The sequence below is a fragment of the Mobula birostris genome, chromosome X (assembly GCF_030028105.1).
Source record: "Mobula birostris isolate sMobBir1 chromosome X, sMobBir1.hap1, whole genome shotgun sequence".
NCBI classification, from domain to species: domain Eukaryota; kingdom Metazoa; phylum Chordata; class Chondrichthyes; order Myliobatiformes; family Myliobatidae; genus Mobula; species Mobula birostris.
The window spans coordinates 60,064,097-60,083,663 of NC_092402.1; the positions used below are offsets into that span (position 1 = coordinate 60,064,097).

General features: G+C 39.3%; 1 protein-coding gene across 4 annotated transcripts in view; it reads right to left on the bottom strand.

The window, feature by feature from the left end:
* LOC140191770 (SWI/SNF complex subunit SMARCC2-like) overlaps positions 1 to 19,567 on the bottom strand; it is a 127,065-nt gene that overhangs the window by 38,598 nt on the left and 68,900 nt on the right. For all 4 annotated transcript variants that reach the window (XM_072249495.1, XM_072249493.1, XM_072249494.1 and 1 more), the window contains exons 12-19: positions 13,467 to 13,526; positions 10,673 to 10,710; positions 7,072 to 7,202; positions 6,543 to 6,614; positions 4,434 to 4,547; positions 2,948 to 3,101; positions 2,620 to 2,736; positions 1,300 to 1,362 (exon numbers count right to left, since the gene is read on the bottom strand). In XM_072249495.1, coding sequence (XP_072105596.1) covers positions 1,300 to 1,362; positions 2,620 to 2,736; positions 2,948 to 3,101; positions 4,434 to 4,547; positions 6,543 to 6,614; positions 7,072 to 7,202; positions 10,673 to 10,710; positions 13,467 to 13,526 — 749 coding nt within the window. The remainder of the gene's footprint in view (positions 1 to 1,299; positions 1,363 to 2,619; positions 2,737 to 2,947; positions 3,102 to 4,433; positions 4,548 to 6,542; positions 6,615 to 7,071; positions 7,203 to 10,672; positions 10,711 to 13,466; positions 13,527 to 19,567) is intronic.

Here is a 19,567-nt window from a genome sequence, read left to right on the forward strand (position 1 = left end):
CTAAGACCAGATGGCACAGCCTCAGGATTGAGGGACGTCCATTTAGAATAGAGATGAGGAAAAATTTCGTGGTGAATCTGTGGTATTTTTTGCCACAGACAGCTGTGCAGGCCAATTCATTGGGTATATATTTAAGGCAGAGGTTGATAGGTTCTTGATTAATCAGGGTGTCAAAGGTTACAGGAACAAGTCAGGAGAATGGGGATGAGAGGGATAATAAATCGGCCATGATGTAATGGTGGCACAAATGGCTGAATTCTGCTCCTAGGTCTTAATGGCTGCCAGGACTGAACTCCAAACTCCAACGACCCGAACTGTAATAGCGTCACACTAACAACTACACTGCACTGGCACTCCATTGGTGCCAGAAAAAGGAGTACGAGTGCCACCTCTCACATATACTCCTTTTCTGGGTTTGTTACATGCTAGTTAAAAAAAGTTCTACTGAATGTAATTTAGAAATTCTGAGCTCTTTTTAATAAACTGTGATTAATCAAGTGTGCTGTGATTAAACAACATTATTGTCATTGGATCATGCAACTAACAGGATGGTAAATCGGCAACTAGAAGGAAGTCAGTTTTTTTTTAATATCCTGCTGAGCAAGATTGGAAGGAGCAGTGTCACTATTAATGTGGTAGGCAAGGAACAGATAAGCAACAATGATAGTATAGAAAATACCACGCTAAGGCAGGAGATGGCGTTGTTGAGTTACAGCAATATTATGTGGGCAGCAAACAAATGTACAACTATTCTATTATTTATACTTTTTCTGGACTATGATCACTGCAATCCTCAGCCTGTAATTTCCTTTTGGAAGTTGTTGTGGCATCCTGAAGGATTTAGTAAACTGAACTCTTGAGAATGCAGGTCCGGACTTGGGCCGGACTGAAACTTTTGGCCACATCAAAATTATGAGGCCCATTCCCAAGAGTGAAAACAGACCTATGTTTTGCCAATTTAAGCGGCGAGCCAGATTTAAAAGATCAAGGGTTTGAGGCCGAGAGTGAACAAAGAACCGGTGTTCAGCTCACTACTCCGAGAGAGTTTTCTCCCCCCCCCCCCCCCCCAGATTGGGTGTCTTACAGTCTTTGTTATGTAGGCTTTTTTTTAGTGAGGTCTATTGTGTTTCTTTGTTTTGTGGCTGCCTGCAAGGAGATGAATCGCAAGGTTGTATATGGTGTACATACTTGATAATAAATGCACTTTGAACTTTGAAGTGCTTTATGACCAGAATGAAATTTAACTGTTTTTAGATTAACTCACAGCAAATGCCCTGAATTAGAAGCCCGCATGCTTACCTCAAGCAGTAAAAGTGTCTCCTGCTCAGTCCACTCTCGTGTAGCGCTAGCAGCTGCTTTACTCTGGGGTAGAAAGTAGAAGTAAAATGAGCACATAGTCAGGGTAATTTCCCATTTTTATGGACACTACCACTCCAAAGCACCAAAGGAGGATTCAAAATAATGTTACCTTGAAATGCTAAAACACTTATCATGCATTTAATTTGTATAAAGCAAGATCCCACAAACTGCTAATTACACAAGCTTGGGGAACAGCACCTTATTTTCAAAACAGGTACATTCCTCATTCACTGCATTCAATAATTTCAGGTAATCAGTTGTTCCAGCCTTGTGCTTCACATTCTAGTATTCAGCTTTTTTACTCCCTTCTGGAAATGTTAGGCTTTATTCATCTATTTAGATTTCCTCTCAACACATCTTTTGTTGTTCATCAGCCTCTACCACTTTCTTTCAGTTGGCACAACCACCACATACCATTCAATCGCTCTTGGTTTCAATCTCCATATTCTCCACCCCACCCCCAGTATCTCCGCAATTTAAAATTTGTTTTACTTATATTTTTTTCTAATTCAGATGAAAGGTCATTGACCTGAAATAGCAACACTGTTTCTCTCCCCTCAGATGCTGCCTGACTTGCTAGTGCTGAGTATGTGGTTTATTTTTGGCAAAAAGAGAGAAATGTTGGTTAAACTTGAGGCAATCTTCTGCTGCTCTTCCAAAAGACTCAAACGCTGCAGACAAAATAGCTTGTGTCTGAGACTGAATGATTCTATAAAACGTATAGAACAGAGCACAGAAATACACCTATAAGGCTGTAGACCAAACTTCCATCTTTAAAACAATAAGACTAAGAATACTCATTTGTTAAAACTCTTTCTAAAGGTCCTTACAAGAAATTAGTATGAATTAAGTACCAATTCCACTCATTGTTGTTCCTTTCCGCGCCCTGTGGTGCATTGGACAGCAAGCTTGCCATTTCAGCAGCATTTTTTGTCTGTTTTTTCATGAGGCCGAGTTGCTAGCACACTCAACCCAGCACAGCTGGAAAGCGTGCAAGGAGCCGGCTGGATTTGAACCTACAACCATTGGCCTTGAAGTCAGGTGCAGATGGCACTATACCACCCGCCGGCTAATTTAACTCATATGAATGACGAAAAACTAGCTTTTATATGAAAGACGAAAAACCAGCTTTTATGGGGCATGTTTGGGGGAAAATGGACCCATGGGTCCCTTTCCTCCTCTCAATATCCAGCTAATTAAGTGACAAATCATTAGAGGAGATGAATGCAAATCTTGGATCAGCTTGAAACACTGGCTTACCTTAGAAGGAATATTTTTCTTTGCATACATATCTGTACGTAGTCCAAAATTCTGCATATCAGGAGCCTTCTCTTTGTTCTTATCAGGAAAATTAAGCATTTGCTGGGATGCAGATGTCTGCCAAAATTATAACAAATTAATGCAAATTTCCAAATTTTTCCACTTGCTTTAAAATGTTTGTACCAAGAATGCATTTTGATCAGTTTCCAAACCCATTCAAAATGCCAGCAGATGGGTCTAAACCGAACTAGTTTCATTAAGATATTAACCAAAGCGTACAGCCCTCCGCTTTATATCCCTGGAAACTTTCATGTTTACAAAGACTGACCTGTGGAGCTTTGGGTTGAAGAGGCACGAGGCCAGAAGGTGTATCTGCAAGCACATGGAAATGTGACGTTGGGGGAGGACCCATAGGTGTTGGTCGACTCTCTGCATCTACTTGGTAATTAATAAGTCCCCATTGCTCAAGAAAAGCATGTACCCTGCAGACAACCAAGAAATATCAAAATAAATGCTAGATTTATTGATTTAGTATGTGTCTTTGTGCAGCCACAAACAGATATAATTCATCAAGGTGTGAAACAACTATCATGAAGGAGGAAGTAGCTAGCATAAATTTGACGAACAACCAAGTTTGTGAAACAATTACTGGATAGTTAAAAGGCATTAAAAAGTATATTTCCTGTGCTACTGTGCAAGGTAACATGGAAAGCCTAATTTAGGAAGAGAATTTCAGATCTCAGCAGGGAAAGTACTGCTTTACATTACATGTGCTCATTTTTGCATAGCTGTACTTAAGCACACAAATATCTGAACATGTTACTTCTTAATGCTGTGTTCTGGTCACACTTTTGTGTAAGTTTTACACAGTTTACACAACAGGGGTTGTTGAGGAGTTTTATTGTGTCTTGGAGAAGATTTACATTACTTTAGGATAAGATATTTGACAAAGGTAGCAGGATGACTATCCATCTGATCTAGTTGATAAAGTTGTAACATTCAATGATCCAGTTATACTTCCATGCTGAATAAACTCTTCAGCAGCCTTTTGGTATTTTTTATTTGAAAAATAAACTTTACTCATAAAGATATAAGAAATACAAAAGTAATGCATGGTTTTCTTTGCAATTCATGGTGTTCCATTTATATATTCATTTGTGTTATTAAGTCCATATATTTGTTGTGTTCACACATTTTATGTACAATGCAGCATTGTCACTAATGTGGTCGCTTTGGAAGAGGCCACATCCACGGCACATACAACAACTCTTTGAAATGCTATTCCACTGAGTTTAGCCCCTTAATATCTAGTGGTGGTAGGACTAGAGACTATAGTCCTTCCTCACAAATTCTTTGTGTTGGCTGAACCAAGTTTCGTTAAGCATGTACTCTAGCAGCCTGGAAAGCGCCAAGCTGCAGCATTCCCTGCAAAGGCATCTTGTTTTGCAGGAAGACCAGAGTGTGTGATAATCATTCAGTACTACTTGATGGTTCTCTTGGTATGCATCCTTGAATACAGCCAATAGACCAATGATCCGTTACACAGCTGGGATAAACCGTGACAAGAGTTTGCATCCTTTTCCAGACCTCCTTTGCAAATGCACAGTCCAATAAGAAGTAGGTTATCGTTTTGTCCTCATCATAGCTGTCCTGGGCTAGTTTCAAAATGGACCACATCACAGATTTCCTTCAGTGCATTAGTGACTTCCTGAGTACATTAATGAACCAGTTGGGTTTTCACAGTAATCTGTTAGCTTTACATGGGATTACAACGTTCTTTAAATAGATGTTAACAGTTCTTGTTTATTACATACCTCATTATTGCACAGACATCTCCTGCCAGATTCCGGCGACATGCTGTTGACGTGAGGTACTCCTGTGGATTCAGACGGTACGTGTCAATCATGAAATTACGATAGGCAAGGTAACTGGGGAAGAACAGGATTAAAAAGATAGTTGAACCATCAATTTTAAAATAACATCACCATTAAGAGACTTCATAAGTCTAACCACATCTGTCCCAGTACTTTAGAACCAGCTTGCACAGGGTACTCTGCAACACCGCAGCACAGCCTCTGCAGATTGAAATTAACCAAGTTAGTATGTAACTTAGATTCCTTGTCATATGAACTCATCTTTCACCAATTCGTATGTGGGAAATATCGAGTCAACTAACCCACTTGAATCTATTTCAGCTTCTTCATTGGTTTGTTCTGTGATGTAATTTGCCCTGGGTGCTCCAATTTCCTCCCACATCCCAAAGACATGCAAGTCGGTAGGTGATTTGGCCACCGGTAAATGCTCTTAGTGTGAACATGAGTGGGAGAATCTGGGGGGAGTTGATGGGAATAGAGTTATAAAACACTATAGCACAGAAACAGGCCCTTCCACCAATCTAGTCTGTGCTAAACCATTAATATGAGATACAATAGGTTATTGAGAAAAATACTGGGAAATGGGATTGCTCTGAGTCGGCAGAAATTCAATGCCTGATGTCAAATGAAAAGCCTACCCACCTATCTCTTATCTTTTAGCTGCAAGAGGTACTTGTCCTTACTCAGCTTCATTTATTATTAATTTGAACCAATAAAATAATTTTTCAGTTAAATTATAATGTCTCCCTTTGAAAGTGGTAATTGTATGTTCAGAATACATTATGTGATAGACTATAGCAATACATATGGAGTTTGGCTGACCTCCTTAATATTGCAGTAAGCAGCAAATTGAAAGGTGATGACATCAGCAGCAACATGACTTTGATATGGCCCTGATTCCAAGAAGCTGAGGTGACCATGAACCTGACCTCACCTCCACAGAAATAGGCACACATAAGATTGCATCTGAGATCTCAGATTCCAATGAGGACAAAGAATGCAGCTTGATCATTAGCTCTGTAAATAGCATGGTTTCATAAGCTCCCCCCTACCCCCAAGACCAGTCAGGAGGCAAATTCTGTGTATTGATGACATCTTGGGATTTATTGGTATCAAAATATGGAATATGTTGTTTGCTTATTAAACAATGTTACCGCTACACCACTACCCAGATTGTGGAATCAAGGTGCTAGCAACTGGGCTTGTCTTGTGCTTTATGCTGACCAATAAATACTTTAAAATGTTGTCCATGCTTGAGAAGGTGTAAATTGCCGCGTTCCTCTCAAGATGATATCTAACCTGTTCAATTCAAACTTATTGTGAAACAGGAAGACATTCAGCACATCAGGTCCATGCTCGCTCCCAGCAGAGCAATCCCATCAGTACCGTTCCCTTTTCTCTTGTTTCCCAGCAACTTATTTTCTCTCACATGCCCATGAACTCTCTCTTTGATTCTTCTGTCACTTACCTACACTAAAGGGTAATTTACGGTGGGAATTTAACCCACCAACATGTACTTGGGCAGTGGGAAGAAACATGGTCATGAGGAGAATGCCTCTTCTCCACGAAGTGATTGCCGAAGGTTAGGATCAAACCTGGGACACTAAGTGCTGCACCACCATATACCGCCTTATACCACTACCCTGACATCATGCTACTTTGAATAGAACAAGCTTATGCAACTTTAAAGTTTCAGTGGCGACAGTCAGGATATTAATAAAAGAAACAAAATTGCACTTTGGACTCTTATTCATGAGGACTTGATACCTGAATACCCACTCTTGTAGTATTGCTGTAATTAAATGAAAAATACATGCACAGCAGAACCTAATTAGTTTTGTGTCTTTTACTTTGAACTTCATATAATGACACACTGAAATGGGATAGTTACAAACTGGTGAATTGGTGTCATGCCATTTAATTTCATTCATGTTTCATTATTCATTCTATTTGAAGTCCTCAAATGAATTGCAGGCCTGGAAACCAGTCTTAGCTAATTAATATGTTCTTTAGAAACCACAACGATTTATCTATTAACTAAATACTTACATCTCCGGGGTTTTGGATTTATTTTTCCCATTGAAGAATTCTGGGAGAGCTCGACGCTCAATGGCATGGACGCTATTGAGAATAACAACAACAATAATTGAGATTTTCTTAAAATTGTTGACTACTGCTCTGTACAGTTGGGCTTCCCAAAAAGGTATAATTATATCTTCCAATGGAAGCCCCATGGCAATCTTCTCAATTTAAACGTGGAGTTTTTTTTATGTCTGCTGATAACTAAGAATTCAAATTTAGATTACTGAAGTTTTCACTTTATTAATTGCATGTACTCTGGTTTTGAACAGATTATATCCGAAAGTAAATTCTGAAATGAGGGAAATTCCCAAGGTTAAGTACAATATCTAAACTTTACTTTAGCTTGATTACTTTCATCTTGTCCTCCTTCAAGCAAGGTTTAGGATGGGAGAAATTACACTGTAATTTCAATACATTGTAACAGATCATTATTCATCACAATAATATATGCTAACCTCCACATAACAAATAAAAGCACCAACTGCCTCAGGTGTACCTGTTGTAGTCGAACCAGGCTGCATAGCTGGGTATAATGATATGGTGAGTCTGCTCTGTAACATTGTCTTCATGTAAATCGGGATTCTTTGTTTGTTCCCCTTTGTTTCCAGCAGAAACATCTTCCTCGTCCTGGTGCAGAAAAGCACAACTGACCATCAAATGCAATCTGGAAAGTCCTCACCTCTTACAATTTTGGACCACAATACATTACCATCAACAGACAACTTAACAAAGGAACTTAACACATTTAGAGTTATGGCTAAAACAACAGGAAAACTAGAACAACCTAATCCAATTGTGACTGAATGTTGGCCAGTACCTTTCACGGAGAAAAGTATACCTCCTATTTCGTCACTCCCGGTGGCTACCCATTTCAGTTCAACTTCTCATTCCCATTCTGGCATGTCTGTCCATGACCTCCACTACTTCCAAAATGAGGTGAGGCCAAACTTAGGCTGGAGGAGCAACATCTCATATTACTTTTGGGTAGCCTCCAACCTAAGACATGAACATCGATTTCTCTAACCTCAGTAACTTCTCCCCCCACCCTTTTTCCATTTCCCTTTTTGGTTATACTCTCACCCCTTTCCTTCTCCTCACCTGGTCATACCACCCCACCCCCCTGCTCACGTTACTTTGATATAGAGAAACTTACTTCACACATTTCTGCATTTATATCTTTGTGGCCAGTTGTCTTACCCTTCAATTCAGCTTGTTCACCTTGGTCTCTGCCTCAGCATAAATAAATTACTTCCACCACTCACTCCTTGGTCTGAACAAGGAGCCAGCAAGCCTGCTTCTACTCATCTCAGCTTCATTTTAAAGAAACTAAATTTTAAAAACTTGTGGGTTCTTTTAAAGGATGTGTTGGGCTGTAAATAAATGTAGTTTATTGCTCTATTACTGCATAAATATGGCCTAAAGTATGATCAGATCTTCACACAAGTCCTAAAATTAATTAAAGAAAACCCAATTAAATAAATAACAAAAAACATCATACTTGTTCATTTATTTATTGAGAAAAATGATCAACATTACACGTACTTGTTGGAAAAATATGTGCACCTCTTGGATTATCAGTTCATTTAAAGGGGAAATAAGAGTCAGGTGTTTAAATCAGTGGGATGACAATCAGGTGTGAGAATGGGAGGCCCTGCCCTATTTAAAGATCATAAACCTGGATCTTCACCACACAGGTTTTTGGAAGTGTGCCATGCCTTGATCAAAGGAGATTTGTGAGGATCGCAGCAAACAAAAGTTGTTGATGCTCACCAGGCTGGAAAAAGATACAAAACCTTTTCTAAAGAGTTTGGTCTCCACTAATCCAGTCAGGCAGATGTGTACAAATGGAGGAAATCCAACACTGTTGTTACTCCCCCCAGAAGTGGTCGACCAACAAAAATCACTCCAAGAACAAGGCATGTCATATTCCAGGAGGTCACAAAGAACCTCAGGGTAACATCCAAGGAGCTACAGGCTTCTCTTGCATTGGCAAATGTCAGTATTCATGAGTCTACCATCAAGCAAACACTGAACAACAATGGTGTCCATAGCAGGACTGCAAAGAGAAAGCCACTACTCTTCAAGAAGAACACTGCTGCCCATCTAAAGTTTGCTAAATACCATGTGGATAAGCCAGAAAGCTACTGGAAGAATGTTCTGTGGACAGATGAGTCCAAAACAAAACATTTTGGCTTAAATGAGAAGTGTTATATTTGGTGAAAAGGAAACATTGCATTTCAGCATAAGGACCTCATCCCACATGTGAAACATAGTGGCATTGTCATGATTTGGGCCTGCTTTGCTGGCTCAGGACCAGGATGGCTTGCCATCATTGATGGAACTATGAATTCTGAATTGTATCAGCAAATTCTACAGGAAAATGTCAGGGTATCCATCCGTGAACTGAAGCTCAAGAAAAAGTGGGTCATGCAGCAAGCAGACTAAACACATTGATGAAGGTCGAGCAGTAGATGTAGTGTATGGATTTCAGCAAGGAATTTGATAAGGTACCTCAAGCAAGGCTTATTGAGAAAGTAAGGAGGCATGGGATCAAAGGGGACCTTGCTTTGTGGATTCAGAATTGGCTTGCCCACAGAAGGCAAGAATGGTTGTAGACAGGTCAGTTAAGTTTTTTTTGAAACGCAGGAAGTGGTTAGTGCATGGAATGGGCTGCCAACGACAGTGGTGGAGGCAGATACCATAGGGTCTTTTAAGAGACTCTTTGATAGGTACATGGAGCTTAGAAAAATAGAGGGCTATGGTTAACTCTAGGTAATTTTTAAAGTAAGTACATGTTTGGCACAGCATTGTGGGCCGAAGGGCCTGTATAGTGCTGTAGGTTTTCAATTTTTCTATGTTTCAGTGACCCTAAACACACAAGTCAATCTACCAAAAAATGGTTAAAGCTGAAGAAATTTCACATTTTTGAATAGCCTCGTCAAAGTCATGACCTTAACCCTATAGAAATGCTGCGGAAGGATCTGAAGGAAGCAGCTCGTGCAAGGAAACCCAACAATATCCCAGAGTTGAAGCAGTTTTGTAAGGCCTAAAATTCCTCCAAGCCATTGTGCAGGACTGATCAACAGTTACTGGAAACGTCTGGTTGAAGCTATTGCTGTACAAGGGGGTCACACCAGTTACTGAAAGCAAAGATTCACATACTTTTTCCAACAAGTAAATGTAGCATTGGATCATTTTTCTTAATAAATAAATGAACAAGTATAATTTTTAATGTTATTTATTTAATTGGGTTATCTTTATCTACTTTTAGGACTTATGTGAAGACTTATGTGCAGAAATAGAGAAAATTCTAAAGGGTTCACAAACTGTCTAGCACCACTGTCACCTTAGGAGGGGTGATTGATAAGTTTGTAGCCTAAGGTAGAAGGAGTTAATTTTAGAAAACCTGGCAGGTTTATTTTTCAACATAGTCCCCTCCTACATTTACACACTTAGTCCAGCAGTCGCGGAGCATACGGAGCCTTCTTTGTAGAAGTCGGTATCTTGGACCTCCAGAAAGTGGTCCACAGCAGGGGTGATTGATAAGTTTGTGGCCTAAGGTAGAAGGAGATGGGTTATTAACTTCAAACTTTCTGCATAATCACTCAAAGAGTTGAACTGCATGTGCACGTAACGAGAGCTGTATAACTCATCTCCTTCTACATTATGCCACAAACGTATGCTGTGGACCCCTTTCTGGAGGTCCAAGACGCCGACTTCTACAAAGAAGGGATCCGTATGCTCCACGACCGCTGGACTAAGTGTGTAAATGTAGGAGGGGACTATGTTGAAAAATAAATGTGCGAGGTTTTCAAAAATTGAATCCTTCTACCTTAGGCCACGAACTTATCAATCACCCCTCGTATGTATATACAATTACTCTATGTATATGTTACTTGTACATTGTGTTTTATAGGATTACTTTTATTTTGTTTTTTTTTGTGTTCTTTAATGCTTGTGTTTTTCATGCTGCATCGAATCCAGAGTAACAATCATTTTGATCTCCTTTACACTTGTGTTCTGAAGAATGACCACAAACAATCTTTAATCTTGAACTAACAGAGTGCACATGAATTATGAGTGAACAACACTCTTACCTTGCCTGTAGTTTCCAAATTATCATCCTCTTGCTCATCTGGAACAGAAAACAGAGGTCAAAAGTGCTTCCTTGGCTGGAATTCTGGCAGATATGTTATAAATAATGCATTTAAGAGAGTAAGAGCATTACGTCATACTACACAGTGAAGCAGGATGTGTGGTGAGGAGAAACAATATATTAGCAGCCTGAAAATTTGCATTTCATACTACGAATCTGGTTGCATTCTCATTATTCTAAAGATCTGCATCCTTTCAAAAGGGCAGCCTATGAGAACTGCCAGAGCACAGGGTTTATAGGTTACGCATGAAGTAGTGGATCACCATTGTGACGTATGCTCACATTGATATCTGTTTGCCTTGTACACTGCTCTGCAGGGGTTCCAGAGTCAAGCTTACAAATGTTCACGATGGGCAGACTGCTATTGGTTCACTTACCTACCTGCACTGATTTCTTCAGCAAATCTGCAGGCACTACATTCTACCTTTTCATCTATCATTTATCTAAATTGTGAGTTATTGAGGGCCAGTACTGAGCCATGTCACAACCAGGCAGTGCCACTATACTTACTTGAAATAAACATTAATTATAATTAGTCATATTTTGCTGGCAACTGATGTTTGCCTAATTGGTTTATGGTTCCCTCTTTCGTCTCCACTTCCTTTCTTAGGTAGTGATGCTACATTTACTACTTCCCAATCTATTATGGATATTCCAAAATTTTGGGAATTTTGACAGATCATTCACAAATCCATTCACTTTCACTCAAGTCACTTCTTTTGATACCTTAGGTCAGGGGTCCCCAACCTTTTTTGCACCGTGGACCGGTTTATTATTGACAATGTTCTGGCAGACCGGCTGACCGGGGGGGGGGGGGGGGCGGGGGGAGGGAAGGGTTGCCAACGGACAAAAGTAGCAGTCAAATATGTTGTGTTTACACCAAGAAAAACTACCATGACCATGAAGCCTTGAGCGGGCACCTGTGTGCGCATGCATGTACGTGCCGATTTTTTTCTACAAATCGTTTTTGGCGATTCTGTTCGCGGGGGGGGGGGGGGGGGTGTTAATCACGACCGGAATATAGGTGATAAGTGGCTAATACACTCAATTTCATTTCTAAAAGGGTTTATCTAATGAATTTAATATTAAACACACAGCGCATAATTTCCTCGCATGAATATAGTGATAAGTCAATTATCAGGGGAGGACAGGGGAGCTTGAAGTAAATGTTGAACAAACTTCCAGTAGAAGTGGTAGAGACAGGTTCAATATTATCATTTAAAGAAAAATTGGATAGGTATATGGACAGGAAAGGAATGGAGAGTTATGGGCTGAGTGCAGGTCGGTGGGACTAGGTGAGAGTAGTGTTCAGCATGGACTAGGAGGGCAGAGATGGCCTGTTTCCGTGCTGTAGTTGTTATATGGTTATATAAGTCACATAAGTCAATAGCATCATAACATTTTAAGTAACGTTTGGATATTAAACACACAGCACATATTTTCCCCGTATGAACATATAAAATCATTGCAACACACTAATATTGCTGAATCAGTGGGAGCCCTGGGCTGAATACTTGTTCCCTGCAACAAGACGGTCCCATCGAGGGGTGATGGGAGACAGCGATACTCGAAGGGGGTTCCTTATGTCCACTCTATTCCGCAATTTAGTTTTCGTTGCATTCATTGCAGAGGTATGTTGGAAATGGAAGCAACGTTTTCAGTGCTTTCGTGCCCATCTCAGGATATTCAGCCTTGACTTTGATCCAGAATGCTGGCAGAGATGTTATGTCAAACATACTTTTCAGCCCGCCATCATTTGCAAGCTCGAGGAGTTTATCTCCTTCCCGCGCAGACATGGACGACGCGTGCATTCAAGCTCAACAGTGGGCGTGACAGGGAACGAGGAAAGGTGCAGCTGACTCATATCGCCAAATCATATCGTTTCCTCGCGGCCCGGTAGCACATGCTTTGCCGCCCGGTGGTTGGGGACCGCTGCCTTAGGATGTGAGCACAAGGTGCTAGGCCACATGACCAGATTTTGTGTTGTACGTTGTTTGACCACTGTTTGTGCTGTATGTTCTTTGTCACTGGTGGTTGTAGAGGGTGGTGCTCAAAGGACAACATATTTTCCTTGTCATATCATAATTATTCTGTTAACATTTCTATTAATATTTAAGAATTCATTTTTTGTTTTAGTCTTTAATATGTTGCACATATTATCTTCATTACCACAGATATTAACTGGGTGCAATTAAAGTTGTCCTGATAAACCAACTTAATGGTCAAAACAATTTGCATGAAGGTTAATGAAATTAACACCTAAGCAGGCAGCCAATGTGTATTGTGCTGCTCTGCTATTGGAAAATGAAGGTTTGCTCATCAATGAATGGTTGGTTTTGTAAAATTGGTGGTTTCAGTTCTGCAGTAAAGTTATAGATAAGAGTATAGCCTGTGTGTTATTTGTAGTCTCAGCTTGTGCATGTAATTTAAGACTCTGATTAATAAAATTCATGCTTGAACCAAAATCTGGCAATTTGGCACTGTGTTTTCCGAAGAAAATCACAAAGAGCAAAGTAAGTAAGGAGGAAAGTGAACAGGTATTTATAGTTGAGGGGATACGTATTGTTTCTGGTAAAATTTAGATGAGATGATTCAAGGGACAGATTGGTAGACAGTGAGAAGGTAATGAGGAGAGAAAGTGAGTAACTGGCCAAAAGTGACAAAGATAGAGGTAGACATATTAAAGTGGAGAGATGTAGGATTACAGACAAATAGACAAATAGATGATTCATTACCTAGATCAGTCATTGTTCCACCTTTCACTGGAGCTGATTCAGAATCTTTCTTTGTATTCACTAAAAGACAAAATCTTACGTTACAAACACCGCAGACTATTTGACACCAATCATAAACATCCACAATGAACCCCAAACTGTGCAATTAACAATAGTAGAATACACAAATGAACACTGCAAATTTGAAAGGAACTGTATCCCAGATGCTGTTTGAGTCTCACTCCTCCTGTATGCTCAAACTTAAAAGGGAGATTGAAAAACTCTTGTTACTCATTAACAGGATCTGGAAATCATTAGCAAGTGGTCATCTTCAATTAGTCTTAAGATGTTGGCAATGGGCTGCCTTTTTCCTGGATCTGTTCTAGAAGCAACCATCTAGGTTTGAAAACACAACCAAATTCTAATTGTGGTCCTACCAACTGACCTGATAGCGTTAAGGAGTGCTCAGTGTCACTGGCTGGCATTGTGTGACTCAGTTTATCTGTGGAATGATTTTGTTATTGTATGTTAAAAATCTTTGGGAAGGATAACATGCATTGGCTTATTTAACAGGTGTTTTATTTGGAAGACTGGTTACCTAATGTTGCAGAATATAATATGAAGAATTAAGGTGGTAGTTAATTTATCTTCATTTAAGCATGTTTTATGTAAATTTTGAGTGAACAAATGCAAAGCAAGGAGCACAAAGAGCCCCTGCTGATGAGTTATAATATTAGCTCTAGAAAATTGCTGAACTTACTACGATGAGCAGTATCTATCCAGACAATAATGCTCAGAAAACATATAAAGAGTATTGCAAAAGGCAGCGCTGTAAATTTTTTAACTGTTTGACCAAGAGGTAACAATGAAGCAGTTGTTAGCAACCTTTAACACTCCCTAAGGCTTCATTCCAGCAAGATGACTCTGTTGAATGTAGAGCCAGTGATCCTTCAGCACAGTGGTTTTTCTTCAGTATCAAGACTTCAAGAACTGTTTTGCATTCAATACATGCACCAGATATGGAATAACATCATTTGCTAATGGTCAAAGAAGGGTCTCAACATACTGTATCTTGGGGTGGTAAAATTATTCGAAACTGAATGCAATCTAGATTTTAATTGCTTATAGCCCTCCGGATACTCAAATTGTAGATGGACTTCCAATACAGAACAGTAGCAAAAACTAAACTGAGTTACTGAACCATCACTGTACTCTTCTGCTGAAACAGAACAGGCAAAAAAGTGATGATCCAGAAAATTGTAGAACTATCAAAACTGCAAACATTACATTGATTACAGGGAGCAGAGCGTCAGTTTTTGAGAAGGCAATGCTTTACAAGGAATGCAAAAATTTTTTTAATACATTCATCCATAAATGCACTGAAATATTAAAAATGAAGACTGCTCCAATTATTTATGCCACATTAACTTTCCACACCAGGAACAATACTTCAATACACTCAAAGATGCTCTATTTTGACAGGCTGACTGCTGCATTACATTCAATACTAGAAGAAAGAAACACGACAGAGAGAGCATTCTTAAGTGAAATACCAGCTGAATCAATACATTATCTCACCATAAAGGCATGCCAATTGTGATCAACATACAATGAAATACTTTTGAAATGCTGTCACAACTAAAGTATGTAAACATGCCAGCCAATTATTGCGCAATTATTGATGTGAAAATGAACTGTGAACGGCTGTCATAGAATTCTTTAGGTCTCTGCCCAGCTTCCAGGGTTCATTAAAAGGTTTAAATCTTAAAGAATGTGTGAATTTCTCAATTACTCTGGCATGAGAGTTGGCTTTTCAGAGACCCAAATAACACAAATCATGTTTGAGCAGTATACTGCAGCATCAAGACTGGCACTCAACTTGATTTTCATTCTATTGATTTAAATGAAAACGAAACTTAGTGTCGAACTGGTGAAGTTGAAAATTTTACCCAAATTGATCCATTCAAAATCCATCTGCTGGCACTGCTCTACAAGTCCTGCTGAACACCGTAGACGCATGTTAACAATAAAAACTTTGCTGATTAGTCATTTTGCGCCAAAGAGTTCTCGGTTTGAATTGCAATGGAATATTTTACAATATGTCTGAGATGGAGTTGTAGCAATGGCAGTGGTGTTTGCATGCCTGATATTGATGTCAAAAAAGTCATTAACCAATTTTGGATGAAGATTATCAGCAGCAAGAGGATGGAATATTATTAGAAGTTGATGGATTACAGCTTCTCCAGATTGAACTCATTTTGCTACCAATGAAGCAATTATACTAAAACTTGTAACAAAGCTCACTGCATTTCTTATTCTTTTAGTTACTTTTATTGTTTTCCTTTATGTTATGAATAAAAGTGCAGACCTATTGATTGTAAAATTTCAGTGAATGTCATGCATTTCTATTTCATAAAAAATACTTCCATTTATATAGTACCTTTCATGATTTTTTAAAATACATCACAGACAACTGAGTGCAGTCGCTACTACTTTTTAGGCAATAAGCAGCAGTCATTTTGCGCACAGCACGATCCAATAAAAAGCAGTGAGATAAATACGAGACAATCTGTTTCTTTTTTGCTGACAATGACTTTAGGGTAAATACCGTATAACATACCAGAAGCTACCCCTGCTCTTCCAATCATTTCTCAGGATCTTTAATGTCCAATAGGTAAACAGTGCAATGATGAAACTATTCACATGGTGGATATTTCTACAATATATTGTACACTTTAAGTGAGAAAATCCGTACTATTCTCATATATTATCTGACAAGAGTCCCTGATTATTTTTTCTATACTACCTGAAAAAATTATACTTTATCGGAAGGGGTATATTATTACTATCCCTATGTACTGCATAGTCAGATGGTCTTGTTAATGTGCAAGGAACAATACATTTATTTTCAGTAGGACATTTATGTATTGATTAGTTTCTCGTCACCCTCAAGAAATAGACAGATGGCAACTCTCCATATTGGCTCTGCACTAATACAAACCACTCTGCAACAGCAAGGTTTCAGAATCCCTCACCCTCAAGTGCCCTCCAAGCATTTTACTGCAACATGAACAGTGGTCTTACATCATTTTGAGAGGTGTTTCAACCATGCTTGCTTTCTGCATATTCAATGTCTCTCTTACAGTTACCACAGATACAAAATTGGACAATAAATTTCAAGATACTGTCCAAACTCTGGAAGACAGTCCCTGGTGCATCCGTTAGCTGACAATCATTACCTGTATCAACTGTGGCCAGGTAAGGCCTCTGTTCACTAGAAGCTAATCTTCTTTCAATGACTTATTGAAGTTACTAAAATGGGACAAGCATATTGCTACATCAGTAATATAGAATGCAATGCTGAGTTGTTTATCCAGAATCATCACCTAACGCTTACACGATTCAGGCATTTCAATGGAACACAGAATATTTCGACGGCAGTTACTGCACAGCATGCTCAGTACCAGCAAATTAATTTTTAAGCATCTTGTGTCTATTTAATGGTATGCAAAATCAATCTTTCTCTGTTTCAGTTTGCTACATTCTTTTATACACCTGTATGAATACTTCCTATCAATCTTCACTTGTTCCCTTTACTACAGATTAATGCATGATAACCATATAGTGTGTGAGGTTTCATTCATAAAATATTTACATTTATTTTGATATTCTCTGAATATTCAAATACAGGCTTGACACTAAATTAGACACCATGCCCCATTTGTAAGTAGCTGGTCAACTTATCATTGCAGCTGAACATTAGTCCTAAATTAATTGAAAGCACAAAATAATCTTATTTATTTTGGAGTGTTGGGAGATGTTCTCTAAAAATAGCAGGAGAAAGTTGAATTCACATTTAATTAATTCTGTATATTAAAAGTAATTTCATTCCAATAGCAACTGAACACTATATTGCAAAGCACAACACACTCAATATGTATATACACTGAAAACCAATTAGTTTAGCTCTAATAAATCTGGAGTGCAACCTGCTTCTAGTATTTCTGTTTTTATTTCAGATTTCCAGCACACACATGGTTATTAATTCATACACATTTCATCCAGCATACACTTATTTATTTATTAATTCGTTCATCCCTTCTGGCCCTTTGAGCTACGCCACCCAGCAGACCAAACGAGTTAACCCTAACCTAATCATGGGACATTTTACCATGACCAATTAACCTACCAACTGGCACATCTTTCAACTGTGAGAGGAAACCAGAGCACCTGGAGGAAACCCACACAGTCATTGGGAGAACATACAAACTCCTTACAGGCAACGGTGGGAATTGAACCTGGTTCACCCGTACTTTAAAGTGTTGTGTTAACCACTGCGCTACGGTGCCTTCTACCCTGTGTCTTACCCTTATTTTTGATATTGAAATAAGATTCAAAGTGGGTAAACTTATTTGAGAAGATCATTGGAGTGAATCACGGCTCAGTTGCAGCTATGCTGCCAAAGGTCAGGTTGGATGTTTTGCCAAGTTAAAGGCATTGTATACATACAAGTAACACACATCAAAGTTGCTGGTGAACGCAGCAGGCCAGGCAGCATCTCTAGGAAGAGATACAGTCGACGTTTCAGGCCGAGACCCTACTGACGAAGGGACTCGGCCTGAAACGTCGACTGTACCTCTTCCTAGAGATGCTGCCTGGCCTGCTGTGTTCACCAGCAACTTTGATGTGTGTTGCTTGAATTTCCAGCATCTGCAGAATTCCTCGTGTTTGCGTATACATACAAGTTATGGATTTGTGCCCTATCCCATACACTCTTGGCAACTGCAAACCATGTTTCTTAGCGCTCAATACTGGACAGATATAAGCTGTGCAAAGGTGTTCTGACACTGTCATAATCTAATCAGACATAAAGATGCAAAATCCTGAAGTGAACTGAAGCTCCACAGGGAATTTTGTAAATGAAATTCAAAGTTCAGAGTACGTTTATTATCAAAGGGCACAAATATTGCCATATGCTACCTTGAGATTCATTTCTTGCAGACATTTATAGGAAAAAATGACAATAAACTATACTTAAGCAAAGAGTGATAAATAACCAATGTGCAACCAAGACAAACAGTGCAAATAGTGTATAAATAATAAATAATACTGAGAATTTTACAGCGAATAATGGTAGATAAATCCCCTGGATCTGACATGATATTTCCTCGGACCTTGAAAGAGACGAGTGTAGAAATTGCAGGGGCCCTGGCAGAAATATTTAAAATGTCCTTAGTCACGGGTATGGTGCCGGAGGATTGGAGGGTAGCTCATGTTGTTCTGTTGTTTAAAAAAGGCTCCAAAAGTTAAGCAGGTAATTACAGGCCGGTGAGCCTGACATCAGTAGTAGGTAAATTATTGGAAGGTGTTCTGAGGGATTGGACATACAAATATTTGGACAGCCAAGGGCTGATTAAGGATAGTCAGCATGGCTTTGTGCGTGGTAGGTCATGTTTAACGAATCTTGTAGAGTTTTTCGAGGTAGTTACCAAGAAAGTAGACGAAGGAAAGGCTGTGGATGTTGTCGACGTGGACTTTAGTAAGGCCTTTGACAAGGTCCCACATGGGAGGTTAATTCAGAAGGTTCAGACACGAGGTATCCATGGAGAGGTTGTAAACTGGATTCGAAATTGGCTGTGTGGGAGAAGACAGAGAGTGGTAGTGGATAATTGCTTATCAGACTAGAGGCCTGTGACTAGTGGTGTGCCTCAAGGATCTGTGCTGGGACCATCGTTGTTTGTTGTCTATATCAATGATCTAGATAATAATGTGGTAAATTGGATCAGCAAGTTTGCTGATGACACTAAGATTGGAGGCGTTGTGGGTAGCGGGGAAGGCTTTCAAAGCTTGCAGAGGGATCTGGACCAACTGGAAAAATGGGCCAGAAAATGGCAGATGGAATTTAATGCAGACAAGTGTGAGGTGTTGCATTTTGGAAGGACAAATCAAGGTAGGACATACACAGTAAATGGTAGGGCACTGAGGAGTGCAGAGGAACAAAGAGATCTGGGAGTTCAGATACATAATTCCCTGAAAGTGGTGTCACAGGTAGACAGGGTTGTAAAGAAGACTTTTGGCATCCTGGCATTCATAAATCAAAGTACTGAGTATAGGAGTTGGGA